This window comes from Salvia splendens, chromosome 12, assembly GCF_004379255.2.
Source record: "Salvia splendens isolate huo1 chromosome 12, SspV2, whole genome shotgun sequence".
In the NCBI taxonomy this organism is placed as follows: domain Eukaryota; kingdom Viridiplantae; phylum Streptophyta; class Magnoliopsida; order Lamiales; family Lamiaceae; genus Salvia; species Salvia splendens.
In genome coordinates, this window is record NC_056043.1 from 31,804,900 (window position 1) to 31,826,070 (window position 21,171).

The 21,171-nt window shown below is 40.7% G+C and overlaps 1 protein-coding gene across 1 annotated transcript; it reads left to right on the forward strand.

Moving 5' to 3' along the window:
• The first annotated feature begins 18,428 nt into the window (after positions 1-18,428).
• LOC121758093 (1,8-cineole synthase, chloroplastic-like) lies at positions 18,429-20,712 on the forward strand. Its single transcript, XM_042153532.1, has 7 exons — positions 18,429-18,571; positions 18,651-18,897; positions 19,048-19,414; positions 19,485-19,703; positions 19,772-19,910; positions 19,998-20,246; positions 20,316-20,712. Exons 1-7 carry the CDS (start codon positions 18,440-18,442, stop codon positions 20,604-20,606), a joined length of 1,644 nt encoding a protein of 547 aa, XP_042009466.1. The 5' UTR covers positions 18,429-18,439; the 3' UTR covers positions 20,607-20,712.
• The last annotated feature ends 459 nt before the right edge of the window (positions 20,713-21,171 follow it).

The following is a 21,171-nucleotide window of genomic DNA, read 5'->3' on the forward strand; positions in this document are numbered from 1 at the left end:
TTATGAAGTAAGCTTCTTTGACCGGACTCGTCTTTGGTCTTATGAAGTAAACTTCTTTGACCGGACTTGGTCCTCGGTCTTATGAAATAAACTTCTTTGACCGGACTCGTCTTTGGTCTTATGAAGTAAACTTCTTTGACCGGACTCGTCTTTGGTCTTATGAAGTAAATTTCTTTGACCGGACTAAGCTTGTGTCCTAATTTGGCGAGTTTTATCGCTCGGATCGGACTTTCCCTTGTCCTAATTTGGGGATCGGACTTTCCCTTGTCCTAATTCGGCGAGTTTTATCGCGTGGATCGGACTTTCCCTTTGTTGCAGTTCGTTTCAGACGAACTGCTTGTTTCTTAAGCTGAATTGTGGTCTTGTATCCTCCTTAGAAGCTTGGACTCACAATCGTTGGCTTATATATGTTCTAAAAAGGGGATCAGCCTTCGAAGAACAAGATACCTCAGTAACATTTGTAAGAGACGACACGCACATAGACAGACAAAACGCACATAGACAAATAAAAAGGACGAACAAGATTTTAAACTTTTATAAAACAAGCACAAAGAACAAGCAAAAAACAAAGAAAGCATATACCTCTAGGACCGAACTAGACACAAGACTGACTGACCGGACTGTCTCTTACAAATGGAACTTCTTGAGGTTGGAAATGTGCCATGTTCGGGGTACTTGTTCTCCTGACACGTGAGTCAATTTGTAAGACCCTTTGCCGAGGACTTCTGACACCCGATATGGACCTTCCCATGTGGGTTCGAGTTTGCCCAGCTTTTCTGCTCGGCTTACTTCGTTGTTTCTCAAGACGAGATCTCCCACTTGAAATTGCAGCTTTTTCACCCTTTGGTTATAATACCGGGCTACTTGCTCCTTGTACTTGGCTGCTTTTATGCAGGCCAATTCTCTTCTTTCTTCGGCCAGATCTAGTTCGGCTCTTAGTCCGTCATCATTCATTTCTGAGGAGAAATTTAGAGTTCGGGGACTGGGTACGCCGATCTCAACCGGAATCACGGCTTCAGTGCCGTACACCAGACTGTACGGAGTTTCACCGTTGGAGGTTTTGGGTGTAGTTCGGTAGGACCATAGGACTTGAGGGAGATTTTCTACCCATTGTCCTTTGGCTTGTTCTAACCGAGCTTTTAACCCTTTTACCAAGATACGGTTTGTTACCTCCGTTTGTCCGTTTGCTTGTGGGTGGGAGACCGAAGTGAACCGCTGTTGAATATTCAGCTCTTGGCACCAATTCTTGAATGTCTTGTCAGTAAACTGAGTCCCATTATCCGAAATGAGGATGTGGGGTATGCCAAATCGGCACACTATGTTCTTCCAGACGAAATCCAATGCCTTCGAGCTCGTTATCGTAGCTAATGGTTCAGCCTCCACCCACTTCGTGAAGTAATCCACGGCAACGATAAGGAATTTCATTTGCCGAGGAGCTTGTGGTAGTGGTCCTACTATGTCTGTGCCCCATTGCATAAAAGGCCAAGGGCTTTGCATAGCACATAGATCGGTCTGCGGCATCCTTGGGATATTTGCATGGATTTGGCACTTCGTACATGTCTTGACGAGCTGCACTGCTTCTTGTACCAAAGTTGGCCAATAATACCCCCATCTCAGAACTTTTTTAGCTAAAGCTCTAGCTCCGATGTGGCTACCGCAAGATCCTTCATGAACTTCTCTAAGGATGTAGTCCGTCTCTTCTGGCCCTACACATCGCAATAACGGCTGAAGGTAGGACTTTCTGTATAGGACTCCTCCATGAAGTTCGTACCGAAGTGCTCGGCATGTGATTTTCCGAGCTTCTCTCTTATCCTCGGGCAGTTGTCCTTGATCTAGATACTGTAAGATCGGCGTCATCCAGTTCGGCGAGCTGGCTACTGAATGTACCTCAGCTTCATCAATGCTTCGGTGCATCAATTCCTCCACCTTTGAGCTTGGATATGAGGCTAACTTACTTAAAGTATCTGCTCGGCTGTTTTCCGCTCTGGGAATGCGGATTATCCGAAAATAAGAGAAACTTCGGCTAATGCTTTGCGCTTTGTCCAAGTATTTCCTCATCCTCTCATCACGGGCTTCACTTGTACCCAAGAGGTGATTCACTATGACTTGTGAATCACAATGGATTTTGAGAGACTTGATAAATAGACTTTGCGCTAGCTGGAGTCCGGCAAGGAGAGCTTCGTATTCGGCTTCGTTATTAGTGGTTGGGAACAAGAACCGAAGTGAATAAGTTACCTCGTGTCCGTCGGGAGCGATAAGTAGAATACCAGCTCCACTTCCCGTTTTATTTGAAGCTCCATCTACGAATCCGCTCCAGTAATTCGGCGGCTCTACTTCGGATTCCAGGGGCTGTGCTAGTTCGGTGTTGGCAGAATTTTTCTGTTCGGCAATGACAGGGATTACTTGATCGAACTTTGCCTCTGTAAGAAAATCTGCCAAGGCTTGTCCCTTGATGGCTTTCCGAGGTAGGTATTCGATTGAGTGTTCTCCTAACTCTATGGCCCATTTGGCGATTCTGCCTGATGCTTCTGGCTTGGTCAAAACTTGCCGAAGTGGCAGATCGGTTAAGACGCATACCTTGTGAGCATAGAAGTATGGCCGCAGTCTCCTTGCTGCATTTACTAACGCCAGAGCAATTTTTTCCAGAGGTTGATACCTTGTTTCTGGACCTCTTAATGCTCGGCTTGTAAAGTAGATGGGAAGCTGCTTTAGGCCTTCTTCTCGTACAAGCACCGCGCTAATGGTTTGATCTGATGCCGCTAAGTATAAGAATATCACTTCGGCATCTGTTGGAGCAGAGAGAATTGGAAGCTTGGCTAAATAACTTTTGAGCTCGTCAAAAGCCTTTTTCTGCTCGGCTCCCCACTCAAACTTTGGTGCCTTTTTCAACACTTTGAAGAACGGCAGTTGCTTTTCGGCTGCTTGGGAAAGGAATCTATTCAGTGCGGCTAGACATCCAGTTAGCCTTTGCACATCATGTATGGACTTCGGCATCGCCATGTTCTGAACAACTTGAATTTTTGAGGGATTTGCCTTGAGTCCGTCCTTTGAAACCCAACAACCCAGAAACTTTCCCGAATCTACCAAAAAGGTACATTTTTGGGGATTGAGTTTGAGGTTGGCTTTTTTGAGCACATCGAGAGTGGATTTGAGGTTGTCTTCGTACTCTGAAGTGCTTCTGCTTTTGACGACTATGTCGTCAACATACACTTCAACCTCTTTTCCGATCAAATGCCGAAAAAGCTTATCTACCATCCTTTGATATGTGGCTCCGGCATTCTTTAAACCGAATGGCATCTTTTTATAAGCAAAGATGCCGAAGTCAGTAATGAAAGCCGTTTTTGAAGCATCATTCTCATCCATTAAAACTTGGTGGTAGCCTTTGTATAAATCAAGAAAACAGAAAATTTCGAAGCCGATCAAAGCTTCTACTTTTTTATCTATGTTCGGAAGGGGATAGCAATCTTTAGGACAGTGCTTGTTTAGATCGGTAAAATCTATGCACATCCGCCATCCTCCTTCTTTTTTCTTGATCATCACAGGATTGGCCACCCAAGAAGGATATTTCACCTCGAATAATACATCCGCTTTCAGTAATTGGCGGACTTCGTCATGGATGACTTGATTTCTTTCTGCCGCAAAGAGTCTTTGCTTCTGTTTTATAGGCCGGACTGAAGGATCAATATTTAACCGATGAGTGATTACCTCAGGGGGCACTCCGGTCATGTCCAACGGAGACCATGCAAAGACATCTTTGTACTCCTTGAGGAGCTGGATGGTCTTTTCCCGGAGTAGAGGCGTTCCCGCGAAACCGATCTTGACCGTTCTGGATGGATCATCTTCGTATAACTGAACGGTCATTGAGTTCGACTCTGGTGTGACTTCGGTCATTTCGCTTGCCTTTGACTCCGGCTGCTGTGATTGCTATGCTTGATGATGCCGATCTGATTGCTCGGCACTTTTAAGCGCAATCTGCAGACACTCTTTTGCTCTCTTTTGATCACCTCGGATGACCGCTATCCCACCTTTAGTTGGAATCTTGATGGTGAGGTGATAAGTAGAGCAAACGGCCCGAACTGCGTTGAGCCAGTCTCTTCCCAAGATGATGTTGTACGGGGACCGAGCTTTTACCACAAAGAACTCGATCATCGTACTGGAGCTTGTAGGCGCTTTTCCCACCGTGATCGGAAGGCTGATAATACCTTCAGGGCGGGTGTCCTCCTGGGCGAAACTTTTCAGAGGAAGTGGAGCCGGACTGAGCCGAGCTGGATCTACTTCTAGTTTATCGAAACATTCTTTAAAAAGAATGCTGACTGACGCTCCGGTATCCACAAACACTCTGTGGATCAGTTTGTTTGCCACTCCGGCTTGGATGACAATAGCGTCTTGATGAGGAGAGATGGCCGGGACGGGATCTGCATCTGAAAATGTAATCACTTCGTCCTGCTTCAGCCTTTTATGCGTTGGCTCCTCTCGATTGAAGCCTCTGCGCTCTGACTTCAGGGACGATTTAGTCTTCCCGGCAGGGAGAGCATCAATAGTCAGGATTACTCCATCATATTGCAGCTCGTCATCATCTTCGGGGTCCTGTTGCTTTTTCGGATCCTGAGGAGCGCAGTTCGCACCTCTCTGCTTTTTGTTCTTTTTCGGCTGCTTGCTTTGGTATTTTTTTAACGTCCCTGCTTTCACAAGAGCATCAATACCTGCAGCCAAATGTCGGCACTCCTCGGTATCGTGACCGTGGTCTTGATGGAAGGAGCAATATTGATCCTGAGGTCGACGCGCGGCCGATTTCGCCATCCGCTTTGGTTTTTCGAACATATCGGAATGCAGTTCGAAAATTTCCGCTCTCGACTTGTTCAATGGTACGAACTGAGCGGGCGGCTTCTCAGGATTGAGACGTGCCCCCAATCGGTCTTGCACCGGAGTCCTTTGAATCCTTTCAAAAGGAGTTCGGCGAGGATGTCCCTGATCGCCAAAAGGAGTTCGGCGAGGATGTCCCTGATCGCTATGATCGGGCTTCCTCCTGTCTCCTCGGGATGAGCTGTCTAAAGACCGTTTGCGACGGTCTGCCTCATCGGCACGGGAGAACTGGTCCGCAATGTCCCACATCTCTTGAGCTGTTTGCGGACTGCATTCCACGAGCTTTCTGTAGAGAGCTCCGGGCAGGATTCCATTTTGGAATGCCGAAATGACAAGTAGATCATTGAGATCATCTACTTGTAGGCATTCCTTGTGGAATCTCGTCATAAAGTCGCTGATCTTTTCGTCGCGACCTTGACGTATAGAAAGCAGCTGAGCCGAAGTGATTCGGGCTTCCGCTTTCTGAAAGAACCTCCTGTGGAAAGCATCCATTAGATCTCGGTAAGATCTAATGCTGCCTTGGGGGAGGCTATCGAACCACCTTCTTGCGTTCCCGATAAGCAGCTCGGGAAACAGCTTGCACATATGGACCTCATTGAGACCCTGGTTCGCCATGTTATACTGATAGCGTCCCAGGAAGTCATGAGGATTCACTAACCCGTCATAAGTCATCGACGGAGTTCGGTAGTTCTGTGGCAAGGGAGTTCGGGTGATATCGTCCGAGAACGGAGTCTTCAATGCTCCGTACATGGCGAACCCGACATCTCTTCGGTATGGAGGAGATGGAGTTCTCCTGTGATTCCGGTACCGAGGAGGAACAGGAACATGTCGGGGTTGAGGATTCTTCTTCCTGGAAGACACGGCACTACTGCGGTAGTGACTTTCATGTCTGGATGAGGAGGGAGAATCCACCGTTTTCGTCTCCGGCTTTTGGCCCTTTTGCAGGAAAATTAAGAATTCTTCCTGCTTCTCGGCCAAAAACAACTTGACAGCCTCGTTCAAATCGGGCTGCTGGGAAGACTCGGTGCGATGAGTCTTTGAGCGGCTTGTTCCTTCTCCGTGAGAACTGGAAGTAGATTTCTCCCGAGGCTGTTTTCCAGACCTGCGGGCTGGACTAGCTTCCTCATGGTTATCACGAACGGTATTATGGGTGTTATGTGATCTGGTATGCATTTTTTTGGTGGAAGAGGATCAAAAACTCGCTTTTATCACAGATTTGGTTCTCTGTTTCCCACAGACGGCGCCAGTGATGGTTGGGCGAATTTTTGATGGTGACAAATGCGGGTAAAAGAAAATATAGATCACGACACAAGGAATTACGTGGTTCGATTTACTGAGGTAAATCTACGTCCACGGGAAGAAAGGAGGGCAAGATTGTATTGCTTGATCTGGTTTACAGCTTACAAATACAGACTTGCTATATGATCTTTGATGTCTAGAGAGCTTTTTCTCCCCCAGTCTATCTGATCTAAGTTCTATTTATACATTGAACTAAGATCGTGGCTTGCATCACCACTAACTAGGTCGTGGCTTACATCATCACTAATTAGGTCGTGGCTTACATCATCACTAATTAGGTCGTGGATGTCGTGGAGGTCATGAGATCCTGCATGGGTCCACTATCTCTTTGTTTGGTCCGCTATTCTGCATGAGATCCTGCATGAGTTGACACCACTAAATAGATCGTGTAGTGGAGGTCGTGGAGGTTCTGCATGAGTCTACTATCTCCCAGTTCGGTTGAATACTGAGACCGAACTGCTGAACTATTGCCGAGCAGCTTTTGCCGATCTGAGAGTAGAGCTTGATTGGTCGGCTTTTACCGAACTGTAGGCTGGGGCCGAACTCTTTGGTAATGCCGAACTGATACTCTTCCTTGGGCTGATGGGCCGTCACTGCTATTGGGCTTATTTAGTACGTACCCCATCAATTACTACTCCACAAATCGAAATCGAAATGTTATACAAACCGAAATACTAATATTTTGATGACTAATATAACCTGGTGCCCCGAAATCGAAATATTCCATAAATCTATTTTCTAGATTTTGCATTAAATTAATGAAAATATAATATATTCATCCTCGTACACAAATTAGTACGCAGTTGATAAATAGATATGGGGAGTCTGGAAAAATGCCAAACCGCAAGCTCCTGTCAGATGTCATTGCTCGTGATCTTCTCCTTATATTCAAGTTTCCTAGCTCTGCACCATTCAACTCAGGCCAAGATATCCTTAGAAACTCAGTCAATCTGAGCCTCTTTCTTTTGCACGCCAACTGTTCGTAGAATTGCCTAAAATTTTGAGAGCACTCTAATCCCCTCCTATCGCCAGCGATCACCCACTCAAAGAAGCTTTGCCTCTTTCTTTCAAAAACTTTCAGCACATTCATCGAATCCCATGATACGTCCTGTTAAATATGTAGAAGGGAGTTAACGAATTTGATGCCCTTGTGGCCCCTCATCGTTTATGCCTTGTCGGAAAATTCTCATACGGGAGGCCGAAGATGGAAGAAATCCAAAAGGAATTCAGGAAAATAGGATTCAATGGCTCTTTTACTCTTGGACTTTTGAATACAAGACACATTCTAATCCGTTTTGATATGGAAGAAGACTATCAGCGATGTTGGATGAGAACTTTTTGGGATATCTCTGGTTTCTCCATGAGAATATTGAAGTGGACTCCTGAGTTTAAGTTCGAAGAAGATCCGCCTATCGTTCCTATTTGGGTCTCTTTTTTCGACTTGCCGATTCAATATGGTTTACTCTTCTCAATGTCTACGGCCATTGGGAAACCTCTGAAAATTGATACTTCCACTTTGAAACTCACTTGACGGAACACACATTCTGGCAGGACTGCGCAGTTCAATTGAAAAATTCATTAAAACTTCGTCCGTCATCAAAAGAAGCTGAAATTTTGACACAAAACAGAAGACATCTCAAACTTTATCCAGTTAAAATTTCGTGCCAAAAAGAGATCGTTTGGTTGGTCAAAAACTCGTCGGAACCTACTATCCGAACACCACAGAATTCATGCTCAACATTCACAAACCCTAGTTCGTCTATCATACATTCACACGTACATATCCATGCTTCCAACACATATTCATGCTTCAAAAACAAGATTACAATCATGCCTTCATAATCACACATCACATTCACCAACGATTCAACCACACACTTACACGCACACACATAAACATTCTTGTTCAACCAACCAATTAACTCTTAGATTCATGATTCTCCACTCAACTATATGCATGAGGGGGCAAAAATTATGGATTCAAAGGGAAGAATGAGAAGGATTAATCAAAGTATAACCTTTCTCTTGAAAAACAATCGGTAGGAATGACGAATGATGCGATTCTTCGATGAATCTTGAATTTCCAATTCCAAAACGAAGCAAGAAAAAAGAATTGGCGAAGGATTTGTTGAGAGGGAGAAGAGAGGGAGGGAGGTGTGTGGGAGAGGAGAGGGAGAGAGGGGGCGTGTGAAAAATGGGGCTAGGGTTAGGGTTTTTGAAATTTATAGTCTAGGTTTAATTCCACACTTAAATAAAACAATTAAAATTGTGGAAGAATAAAATAGATGTCAATGAATAAATCCCACAATTAAAAGAAAATAGGCGTGTAGTGTGTGTGGGAGGGTTTTCGAAGTTTTTCTATTTAATTAGCAAAGTAATTGATTTGGTATTTACATAGAGAGAAATATACTCACAAATTAGGTAAAAAGATATTGAGTATCTCATAAATAAGGTAACAAGACAAATCAAAATCTCCAAGTAGGGGAAAGGAGGGGGGCGTGTACTATGGAGTAATTAAGGGGAAAAAATACTTAAATCCTCAATTAAAAGGGAATATGATTTAATTTGGAAAATTCATGTAGGAAAGGACTCCCACAAAATAGGTAACAAATAAATTAATCCCACAAGAAAATTGAAAGGCATATGGGGCGAAAATTATGAAGTCTCCAAGAAGGAAAGAGTCAGATCCTAATTAAAATAGGATATTGAGAGATTTAATTGGATTTTAAAATTAAGGAAGGAAATAAACAAAGTACCAAGTAAATCTACAAAATAATTTCTTCCTCCTAAATATTAGGAATTTTTGAAAATTCCAAGGAATGGGGCAAGGGTCGTAAATCATGTAGAATAAATTAGGGGTATTTTGGTTTGGATTTAACTTGGATAAATATCCCAAAACAATTAATTAAATCCAAGAAAGAAAATATTATATCTAATAAGTAAGAGGGCCAAAAATTCCAACAAAATGGCTAGAACAAATATGCATGATCCCCTGTAATTTAATCCACACATTTGAAAAATAATGTACCCTTATTCCACATATCTCACAACAACTTAATTCACATAATTAACTCAATCACATAGAAACAAATAAATTTCATAAAAGAATTTCCCATTCAACATCCACATTAATGAAAACAAAAGTCGAATTTTTTTGGGGTGCTACATCTGTTCAGTCTTCCCTTGTTTCGGCTTCCCCTGTTTCGGTTGTTTTCCCCGATGGAGTCGGGCTTGTCCCTACATCACTCTTCATCATCGGACCCTCATATTTCCGTCCAGATCTGGGAGTGATCTGACTGATGTTTGCTCTATCTGGTGGTTTAACTAAAGCAGGAATCCGCCCTTCATTTCCACGCATTTCATTCAAGGAAGTTGCGATCTGAGATAGCTGCTTTGCTAGCATGTCCATGGCTGCCTTTTGTTCAACCTGAGCGTCTTGCAGCTTATGCACCACATCATTATTGGATTGCATGTTATTCTGCATGTGCTGCTGCGAACTAACCAAATCGTTCACCAGGTCGTCCAGATTTTTCGGCTGCCTGGAGTTCTGCTGGCTAGTATTCGGTCCCCGAGGATGGTTCGGGCCATGTCCCTGATTTGGATGAAAATTTACTTGACCTCCCGGATTTTGGTTGTACTGTTGATTCTGCCCTTGGTATCCTTGGTAGTTTGGCTAAGAATTCTGGTGGTTGCCTTGGTAATTCCTCTTATGTGGCGGTACGTAGGAATTTGCTGGGTTGTTCTGATTCTGGTTTCCCCAATTGTTCTGCACCTCTTGGTTCCTGTTCACCCAGCCTGATTGTCGCTCCTGAGGATTTGAGTAGTTGGTATTATGCTGTTGAAGTGCCAAATTTGGGTCATTGTTGGACCATTTAAAATTAGGATGATCCCTCCAAGGGGCATCCCTCTGCTTGCTTGGGTTCCAACTCCCGTTTGGGTTCCAGCTCCCCATCGCATTCGCCTGAGCTTGGATTTTTCCATCAGCTTGCTGGCCATAGCACTGGTACCCTTCCTTAGGAAAGTACGAGGGGAATCATACGCCTTCTTAGCATCAATAAGCTTCCTAAAATCTCTCTGGCCTCGCTTACTCGTTTCTTCGTGAAATTCCCCCGCTCTAAGAGTTTAGCAAATCCTTGGATTATGGATTCGCCCCTTCATAAAAGATGTAGTAGACCAATGCTTCGCACATCCTATTGTTGGAACATGAATAGAGCAATCCCATGAACCTCGACCAGTACTGCCTCAAGGACTCATCATAGTCATGTCTGCACGCTAGAATCTCCTTCTTAATGGCATTGGTCTTGTTCGATGGAAAGAAGTAATCCAAGAAAAGCAGCCTGAAGTCTGACCATGTGCTGATGGAATTAGCCGGTAACCTCAGTAGCCATGTGTTGGTCTCCCCTTTCAGCGCAAATGGGAGAGCTTGCAACCTATAATCCTCTTCTGTCGAGTTTGGGGGTCTCTTCTGGATACTGCAGAGTTTGCAGAACTCGTGTAGAAACTCATAAGGGCATTCTATCTTTCGTCCATAGAAATGTGGCGTCACGGCCAACACATTGGTTTTGATATCGATCACTCTGGGCTGGGGTAATCACTATGGCTTGGGCTGGCTCGCCATTCAGATGGGCATTCAGCGAGCCTATCTCGGGATCATTGTCTGGTTCCGCTGCCATTGCAACTCCTCTTTCTCTTTCTGAGTCTGAAGATGACTCTACTTCTTCTTTGATTGGTGGGGCTAGATCTTCGTCACTTTCCGAACTCAACTGGTCTAGATCTCCTGTTGTCAACCCAGACCGAGTGGTAACAGGGGAGACCACTTTCTTGATCTGCCAACTAGCTTGGGAGTTATTCCAGTGTCCAGACCTTATGCCTCTGTTCATAAACTGAAAAAAGGAAAAAAGAAAAACAAATAAATCAAACTATATACACCATAACCTCTTAACACAAACATAGATAACGTCATCCATCCCCGGCAACGGCTTCATTTGAAGTGGCCTGTAAATTCGGAACGTGTAATTTCCTTAGAAAGTGTGGAGTGCTTGATGGTTATGATTTACAAAACCCCTAGGTCCAGAGGATTCACTAGATCACAAGGTCTAGGAGATCGTGAAACCTTTGGATATGCAGTCGTTGGACTCACACTTCCAACTTTAAAAACCTCAACCCACTACACTATTGGCTAGCATAGGGAAGTAAAGGATCGATCCACGAAGATGGAGGAGTTTAGCATGCATTAGAGGATTTTGGGAGGGTTCGGCTGCTGCCACGCAACAAGTGGGTTGAAACTTACTCTAGTAGACTTGGGAAATTAAACTTAATCTACTTTATCTACTGGGTCCAAAGGACTAAAGGTGCCTTAAACATAAATGCATTCATGATTCGAAACTGGAAATTAACTTTGGAACATATATCAAACTGCTGGGTCAAGTAAACTAAAATTTTCTAAAACAGATAGATTGAAAAGCACGATAGAAAAGTAACGAGACAAATTACCCTAATTAGCTAAAGACAGAAAAAACTGCAACTAACAAACAAGCGACGGATCTGCTTCTAACTACCGATTAACATCATCTTCTTCTTCCAACTATTATGAACCGCAACAAAACAGAGCATAGAAACAGAGCATACTTCAAATCAAACGTTAAACAAGATCATTAAGCTAAAAACTACTAGATCTAACCTACTAAGTCAAGCAAACCAACAGTGACAGAAAATTCCATGCAAATCCATAAAGTACGTGCTCAGATTCAAACATTAAAATGGAAATCTACTCCAGATCCAACCGATTCAACTCCAACGAAACCAGATCTACCACTTCCGACTCCGATTCAACTCCGATTCAACAAATAACCAACGAATCAACTCAAATCTCGCCGATCTCAACACCAAACAGCCAACAATTGCGAAAAGCATCCAGATCAGTAAAATCAACATAAAACATCGCAAATCAGAGTGAAAACAGAAAACAGAACTAGATTAAACCATAATATGTCGAAAACAGTTCACAAAACAGTCGCCGAACTTCCGGCAAGGAAGTCGGCGAGAGAAAATACTTGCAGAAAAGTAAAGGATTGTTTTTTCGCCCTTAACAGGACGGTGTTACACTACCAACCAAACTAAAAACCACACCACACTACCCCGAATCTCCCATGAAAACCAAATGCGTGTCGAGCTAAGAGTGAGAAACGAAAGAGCGAGCTGAGAGCTCCTAAGATTTTCTAACTAAAGGCCTCTCTTCTTCAATATTTTTCCTCGTATTTATAGGCATGGCTCCAATCCCTAGGGCAACGGTCTTTGCGATTTGACGTTTGTGCCCCTGAGGATTCCAAACTTTTTCTTCACTTTTTTGCTCCTTTTTTCTCTGCCCTGGTAATTGATACTCGTTCCTGGGTCTGGCAGACAATTAACGCATCTGGACTTACAATTGTACGTTAGCACCATTGGAAACACATAATTTTGATCCAAAACAAATGCATGAAACGAGCCTTATCATTTGGACTACCTTAAAATTTATGTAATTGTAGGGAATACATACGATAATACCTGCATTAGCTTGGTGGGGGGGGCATGGCCCCCCAGACCCTATAGTGGCTTCGTCGTTGGTTTAGACTACCTTAAAATTTATGTAATTGTAGGGAATACATACGATAATACCTACATGAGCTTTGGTGGGAGGGGGGGCATAGCCCATAGTGACTTCGTCATTGCAAGTAGCACATTAAAATAGTTAGCACACTAACACAACCCAATGTTTATATAATTAAATATTTAACGTGTGTGTGCATGTGAAATGATTGTGTGCATGATATGCATGGATAGAAGTTTATATTTATGTTAGGATACGCTCAACTATTTAATGAGAATTGGTTTTTTGCAATTTGTACGACACTTTGAAAGATATACTCCCTCTCTGTCCTATAGAAATAAGTCATTTGGGATTGACATGAGTTTTAATGCATAATTGTAAAGTAAAAAGAGAATGAGAAAAAACAATTGAAATTGTGTAGTGGATTGTGAGATCCATAAATAATAAAGTAAAAGAGAAGGTTGTCCCATAGAAATAAGTCATTTGGAATTGACATGAGTTTTAATGCATAATTGGTAAAGTAAAAGAGAATGAGAAAAAGTAATTGAAATTGTTTAGTGGATTGTGAGACCCATAAATAATAAAGTAAAAGAGAATGAGTAAATGGTTGTCATTAATGGATATAGATTATTTGTATAGGATGGACAAAAAAGGAAATATGACCTATTTCTACGGGACGGAAAGAGTAATATTGTACCATTTCTGATCAACTAGACAATATAAATCTTTTGAGAAGTGGTATAAACGTGGCATTCTATGAAGTCATATGTGATCACACCTCATAAATAAAATTAGGCTATAGAAATTAGCCGACTTGAACTTTTAGATAATATATATAAATACTTTTTGATTGAAACGTTTTCCTTTTTGAATGGTTCCATCAAAAATAAAACATTTTAGAAATGAAATATTTTTTTAAAATAGAAGCAATTCTCTTTTTATTTTTTCATCTCTCTTACTTTTTTTCTTCCTTAACTTACAAAATAATACTACATAAAATCTCATGTCAATTATTAAGTATTTCATATTTAATGGGACGGGGGAAATACATCTTAGAAGAATAAGCGGAGGCAAAAGCTCGGTTGTCACACTCTACCTCTTAAAAAACTTTCATCCCAAACTTTAGTGTGTTGTCCCGATACAAACAACTTGGTGCTAATGCTTTGTGATAGACTAGTGGTCCTATTTAGTACTACTCCTTCCGTCTCACAATAGTGTAGCCATATTTTGCCATTTTTATGCGTTCTATAGTAGTAGAGTCGTTTCTCTTTTTAATAAAAGTAAAAACATCTCTTCTCATCAGTGTATTAAAAATCGGACCGGACCAGCCGGTTCGGCCGATTCAACCGCGAACCGGCAGGTAGTCCGGTCCGGTTCACCCATAAAAACCACGAGCACATTGAACCGCCGCGAACTGGTGGAACCGGCTGATCGGACCGGTCCAACCGTGAACCGAAAATCGGTTTTTCACTTTTTCAAAACAATTTTTTAAAATTTATTGTTGCTAGGGCTTGAACATATAACCTCATCTCTAAATACCAACTCTTTTACCACTGCACCACATGGTCATTTTGAAATATTATGAAAATTAATTATTTTTATACATTAAATCTGAAATTCTTTTTCACCGAAACTAATAATTCGTTTTAATTTTAGTTAATTATAATATATATTTCTTATATTTTAATTATACTTTTACAATCACTAATATTTTATAATATAGGAGTTTATAATTATATCTAGAGTTTAATAGTTTTTAATATTATGTATTATAATTTATTGTTACCCGATATTAATATTTTTATTTTATATATTTAATTTATATACAAATTACTATTGATATTAATATATAGTTTTACTTAAAATAACTAAAAATTCATGTTTTATTATTTCTTCCAATACGTTTTTTAGTTAAAATGAACTTTATCTATTTATATATATAGTATTAAATTTTTTTATCTACAATAACTAATCATTTATATATTTAATTTTATTTTTCTATAAATTTTTTTTAAAAAATTTATCATTTATTAAATTTTAATATTTTTATTTACAACTAATTATATATAAGGTTAATGTTTTTGATATATAATTAATTATATGTAAATTTATTATATTTTTTATATTGTACATTTAATTATATGTATTTGCAACAGTATAACGGCTCGACCAGTGATTAAACTGGTTGAACCATGAACCAGTAGCTTCTCCGGTCCAGTTTTTAAAACATTGCTTCTTACTTACTTTTCCTGTTTTTTTTACTTTATTCTCTCATCATCGTTCTACCATTTTTCATTTCATACTTTATTCATCATTTACTTAACTCACTTAACATAATTTTTCTTAATCTTTATGTCAAAAAAAAATATCTCTATTATTATAGAAACATTGGGACTGTGCAATTACTATGGCCTAAGGCTAAGTGATAGGTGGTAAGGCTAAGTGATAGAAGTGACAGACTATTAGTAATAAAAAATTGCCTATTTGAGTAATACACAAAATAAACAACTTGGTGGTAGGGCTAAGTGAAAGGTGGTAAGGCTAAGTGATAGAAGTGACAGACTATTAGTACTACAAAATTACTATTGTTGTAGAAGCTGGCCAGCTACTGTATGCGGGTAATACTAATACCCAACCTTGCGTGATGCTAAGTTGCTAACCCAAACACAAGTGCGGGAAATCGATAAAGACTTTCGGAATAACAGATGCATAAGGCCACCCGCAACTCGTCACGCCAGGACAAGACGACGGCGAGACGGATGGCGAGCCGTCTCGCCACGCGCCCGCGTGATGTGGCGCGCTCCGGCGCCATCCGTGACGCCCACTCACCGGCCCGCTAGTAGACATCGTCACGCTGACGCAATAAATCATTTTTTTTAAATTCGAATTTTAAAAAAATAAATAAAAAATCAAAAAACGGTAATATTACCGTTTTTCAACCGTTTTTCTTTTTTTTATCACTCTATAAATACTCCTAATTCATCCACATTTCACACACAAATACACATCTATTCTTCCCAAATCATCTCCATTTCCTCTCCAATTTTCATCTAACTTCTCATCACAAAATGTCCGGCGACGGAAACTCTGGCGGTGACGGCTCAGGCGGGTTTGACATCAACGCGTTCGGCGACTGGGGGGCATGTACAATGTCATGGGTGGTGGTTCCGGTTCGTCGACGCCGGGCACCCAGGGTTCGTTGACGCCGGAGGGGTACCAACCACCCCATTTTGATGTGGATGCATACGTCCGTCCCTCCGCCCCGAGGTATTCGCAGGGATTATCCCAGATTCGGGAGGATTATTCGGTTGAACCCACTCCGGAAGGAGGCCGAGGCGGTGGAGGAGGCCGAGGCAGTGGAGAGGCCGAGGCGGTGGAAGCTCCAAGGCGGAGGCGGTGGCGGACGAGGAGGAGGAGGATCTAGGCCGGCATCCGTACAGCCCCAAGGAAACGATGGCTGTGTACAATGCCTGGATCAGTGTCTCGTACGATCCCATCGTCGGGAATCAACAATCCCGGAAGTGCTTCTGGGAAAAGGACACCGATGCCTACCACGAGATTAAGCCGAAGGGGTCCCGCCGCCGCACATTTAAGATGCTCAGGCCACAGAGAGGTCAAAAAATTATGCGTCATCTACAAGAGCGAAGCGGCTCATTACCAAAGCGGAGCCACAGGAGCCGACATTCTGAGGTCGGCTTTGCGAGTGTACTTCGAAGACACCGGCAAACAATTCAAACATGTCGATGTTTGGGAGGTCGTCAAAGACGAGGAAAGGTGGGCCGGCGGTGTCCGGTCCAGCTCGGGCTCGACCTCGAAGCGCACGAAGCACACGATGGGTGGCCAATACTCGGCTAGTTCGGGCGATTCGGGCAGCACCGCACAAGAGGTTGCCTCGCAGGATGTTGCCGCATGACGCCTCCCCAATACCAAGCCTATCTTGCCGGAATTGAGTTTATGGCAAGACAACTTGGTATTCCGCCTCTAGGTCCTCTACCGCCTTCGGGGGATGATTCGCCAGCGGAGTAGTTTTTTATTTTCTATAAAATTGTATTTTAAATTATGTAATTTTTATTTTTTAGGATTTTAATTATGTGTTTTTTTTATTTTTTTTGAATTTTAAGTTGTATTTTTATTTTATGTTGTAATTTAATTTTATTTAATGAAGTGTGTTTTTATTAATTGAATTTGTTGGAAATAAAAATAAAAAATGAAATTGAATGAATAGTAATTTAAGAGATGGTTAAGAGACGGATAAGAGATGGAGGGTTGCCGGTTATGTCCCTTAGTTAAGAGATGGAGTAAAAAGTACAGAGGGACCTATGAATAGTAATTTAAGAGACGGTTAAGGGACGGATAAGAGACAGCGTTGCAGATGACATAATGCGTAAAATATAATAAAAGTCAAAATAAAAAAAATATGTTGAGTACTGGGCTTGAACCCACAACCCTATAATTTTTCAAGATACATTTACCATTAGGCTAAACATAGATAGTGTATTAAACTCAAACAAATTTTTACATAAAGCAACAAAAAACTCTCTTTTAAGTGACTTGGAGTTGAAAACCTATCGATAAAACTACCATTTATCCCACATCGAAGTCACAATGAAAGTTGGAGTTGAAAACTTATCTATAAAATATTTACTCAGCAATGCAAAACTTGCTCATTTAGTGTGAAGGATTATATTCTACAAAATATATTCTTTCACTAATTCACAGATCCATCTTTTAGTATGGATCATTGTGAAATTATAGTTTTTTTTATTATAGTTTTTTCATTTCAAGTTAAAAATCGATTTTTTAGAATTAAAAATCGGTTTTTATAATTAAAAATTGATTTTTATAAAAATAATTCCAAGATCGGGCTTGGGCGCCTGATCCATCGGGCGCCGCAATGGATGACCGAGTCCGATTTCGCGCGATCGGGCTCCAGATTGGGCATCCATTGGGGATGCTCTAAGTACATTTTAGCTTAGCTTTTAGTTCTATTAGCCCGCTGGACTGCATTTTGGCTAGAGATAAAAAAATTTTAACTTCATAAAATTTTAACCCTGTCAACTTGATCCCAACTAACATTAGATTCAAGTTGGACTTAACCCAAAATTTGATGGAATGATTCGATTGACATCCCCGTAATATTAGGTTAAAGTTGCCGAATTTATAGCAATTATTTACTCCCTCCTTCAATAAAAATAGTCTAATTTGTGAACGACACGAGCTTTAATGAGAAATTGGTAAAATAAGAAGAGAAAGAGAAAAGGGAGATAAAATATGAGGGGAGAAAAAAGTGGATAAAGTGTGAGAAAAAATTCTCATTTTAAAATGAGACCATCTTTCATATACACCCTAAAATAGCAAAATTGAGACAATTTTTTCGTTGAGAAAAGGAATATAATTTTGTTAGTGTTTGGAAAATGGTGTCGCATTAGTTTATCCTGTCGTTGTTGAATGTATAGCAATTGATCGTAAATTTTCAGTATTTGGAAAATGATTTCGCATGAATATTTACAAGTGGACTTTCAAAACATGCTATTAATGATCTACTACTCTGTATAATAATGAGTCCCCTATCTAATTGGGGCAAAAATAGTACTATTGCGAACATGCACCTTAGAGTTGAGCCCGATATATATACAAACATGCATGCTAACACAAAATCAACAAAGTGAAGAGGCATCAATTGAGCAAAAGATGTCAAGTATTATAATGCAATTTAAGATTCCTAGAGACACCAATGAGATCCAAAATGGAAGAAGAAGTGGAGGCTACAAGCCTACTCATTGGGATTTCAACTCCATTCAATCGTTCGAATTTGAGCATATGGTAACTAAATATACCATTTATTCTATCGATTTTTGATTTTATAGTATAGCATCTTACGCTACATTACAAATGCATGTAGCAAGAGAAGCACGTCGAAAAGGTGGAGACTCTGATTGAGAAGGTGAAGAAGTTGTTGCTGCAGGAGCAACGTTTAGAGCTGATCGATGACCTACGTAGGCTGGGTATATCTTGTCATTTCCGACACGAAATCGATCAAATATTAAACTCCAAATATTTGGACAAGAATGAGACAGATGAAAGGGATTTGTACTCCACAGCTCTTAGATTCATACTCCTCAGACAATACGGCTTCAACGTCTCTCAAGGTCTCTATATGTACCTTCCTTACTTATTAGAGGCAGTTTTATAAGAAAAATAAATAAGCAAATTAAACATGATAATTACACACCTCTTTTAGGTCATCTGAGCCTGAGTTATCTATCCTATATTTAATATTTCATTAACGATGAATGCAGAAGTGTTTGATTGTTTCAAGAATGACAAGGCTACTGATTTCGATACCAAAGGATTGTTACAACTCTACGAAGCTTCGTTCCTAGCAACACATGGCGAAGAAACCCTAGAAATGGCTAAACAATTTGCTACTAAATCTCTGAAGAAAAGAGTAGTTAATCATGAAATTGAAGATATCCATCTCTTATCATCAGTTGAAGCTGCATTGGAGTTCCCTTCTCATTGGATGGTTCAAATGCCAAATGCGAAAGCATTCGTCGATGCTTACAAAAAGAGACCAGACATGAATCCAATTGTGCTAGAGCTAGCCATATTGGACTTAAGAATTGTTCAAGCACAATTTCTAGGAGAACTCAAAGAGAGCTCTAGGTGAAATTAAATACTTAGTATATTATTAATTTATTTTATTGATTGATGAAATTCTTATTCTTGATGATAGGTGGTGGGAGAGTACAGGGCTTGCTCAAGAGCTTCCCTTTATTAGAGATAGAATAGTTGAATGCTACTATTGGGGGACGGGAACCGTGGAACGCCGGGAACATGGATCTGAGAGGATTCTGTTAACCAAAGTACTTGGTCTTATTACAGCTATAGACGATATCTATGATATTTATGGGACACTTGAGGAGCTCCAACTATTCACAGATGCTATTCGAAGGTTAGAATCTTATCTTTAATTCGAACAATACTGAATTATAATATTAAAGGTGTATTTATTTTGGCCAGATGGGATATTGAATCAATTGACAAACTTCCTCCTTACATGAAAGTGTGTTATCTTGCACTATACAACTTTGTGAATGAGATGGCTTACTATACTCTCAAGGATAAAGGCTTCAATTCCATCCCATTTCTACGCAAAGCGGTAACACTTTTAAAACTTGTGTATACTTACTACATATGTTATATGTACTATTATTAATTAGGAAAATATTAATGAAAATTTTGGCAGTGGGGTGATTTGGTTGAGGCATATATGATAGAGGCTAATTGGTACCACAAGGGGTATAAACCTAGCTTTGAAGAATACATCAACAATGCTTGGATAACACTAGGAGGTCTCCCCATCATATCCCACCTTTTCTTCCGGCTAACGGATTCGATCGAGGAGGAGGCTGTTGAGAGCGTGCATAAATACCACGATATTGTTCGTCTACTATGTATTATTGGAAGGCTCGCTGACGACATGGGAACATCTCTGGTATGTGACATCACACGATCGAGATATAAGTATTTCAACTAAATAATTTGAGGTGTTTTTTTTCCTTAGGATGAGGGGAAGAGAGGGGACGTGCCAAAAGCAGTCCAGTGTTACATGTATGAGAACCATGCTTCGGAACAAGATGCGCGAAAGCATGTTCGATCACTGATAGAGCAGACATGGAAGATGATGAATAAGGAAATGATGGATTCTCCATTTTCAACATGCTATGTAGAAGTTTGTGCTAATCTTGCTAGAATGGCACAACTTATATACCAGAAGGAATCTGATGGATTCGGAATGCAACACTCGGTGGTTAACAAACAGCTCAGAAGCTTGCTGTTCGAACCCTATGAATAAAAGATCAAATACTGTACTGCAGATGCCTTCAAAGGCACTGTCTTGAGATCTAATCTGATATATGATATATTTTAATTATAATAACAATAATCTTGTTGTGTTGTGAGTTCATAAATGTGTTCTGTTTGTACTACACCATGGTCAATGGATATAAAAGTTATATACACTATTGTTAAATATGGCAAAGTAGGTACGCTATACTTGAACTTGTTTATAAGTTGGTTAAGATTGCAAAGAAGGTTTAATAGTGTGGAATTGTACATTCTCCTTGGAAATACCATTGTCGTGCATGCGAATTTGGTGATATCGGGAGCGCAAATCCAGTTTTGTGCAAAAGATCGGGCTGATCCCAATCCAACCCAACCCAACAGAACAAAGAAGTTGATATAAACCTGTTAGCTAGGTTTGGAGATTATGTTTCATGATAAGGAAAGATCTTCAAGAGATACTAGCTTTATTTGCAAGATACTATCTATTTAAGTCATAGTTAGGTTTTTTTTTATCTTTATCTTCTCGGATTTTCTTTATTAGTTCTTTCTCGAGTCGTAATAGGAGAATTGAACCG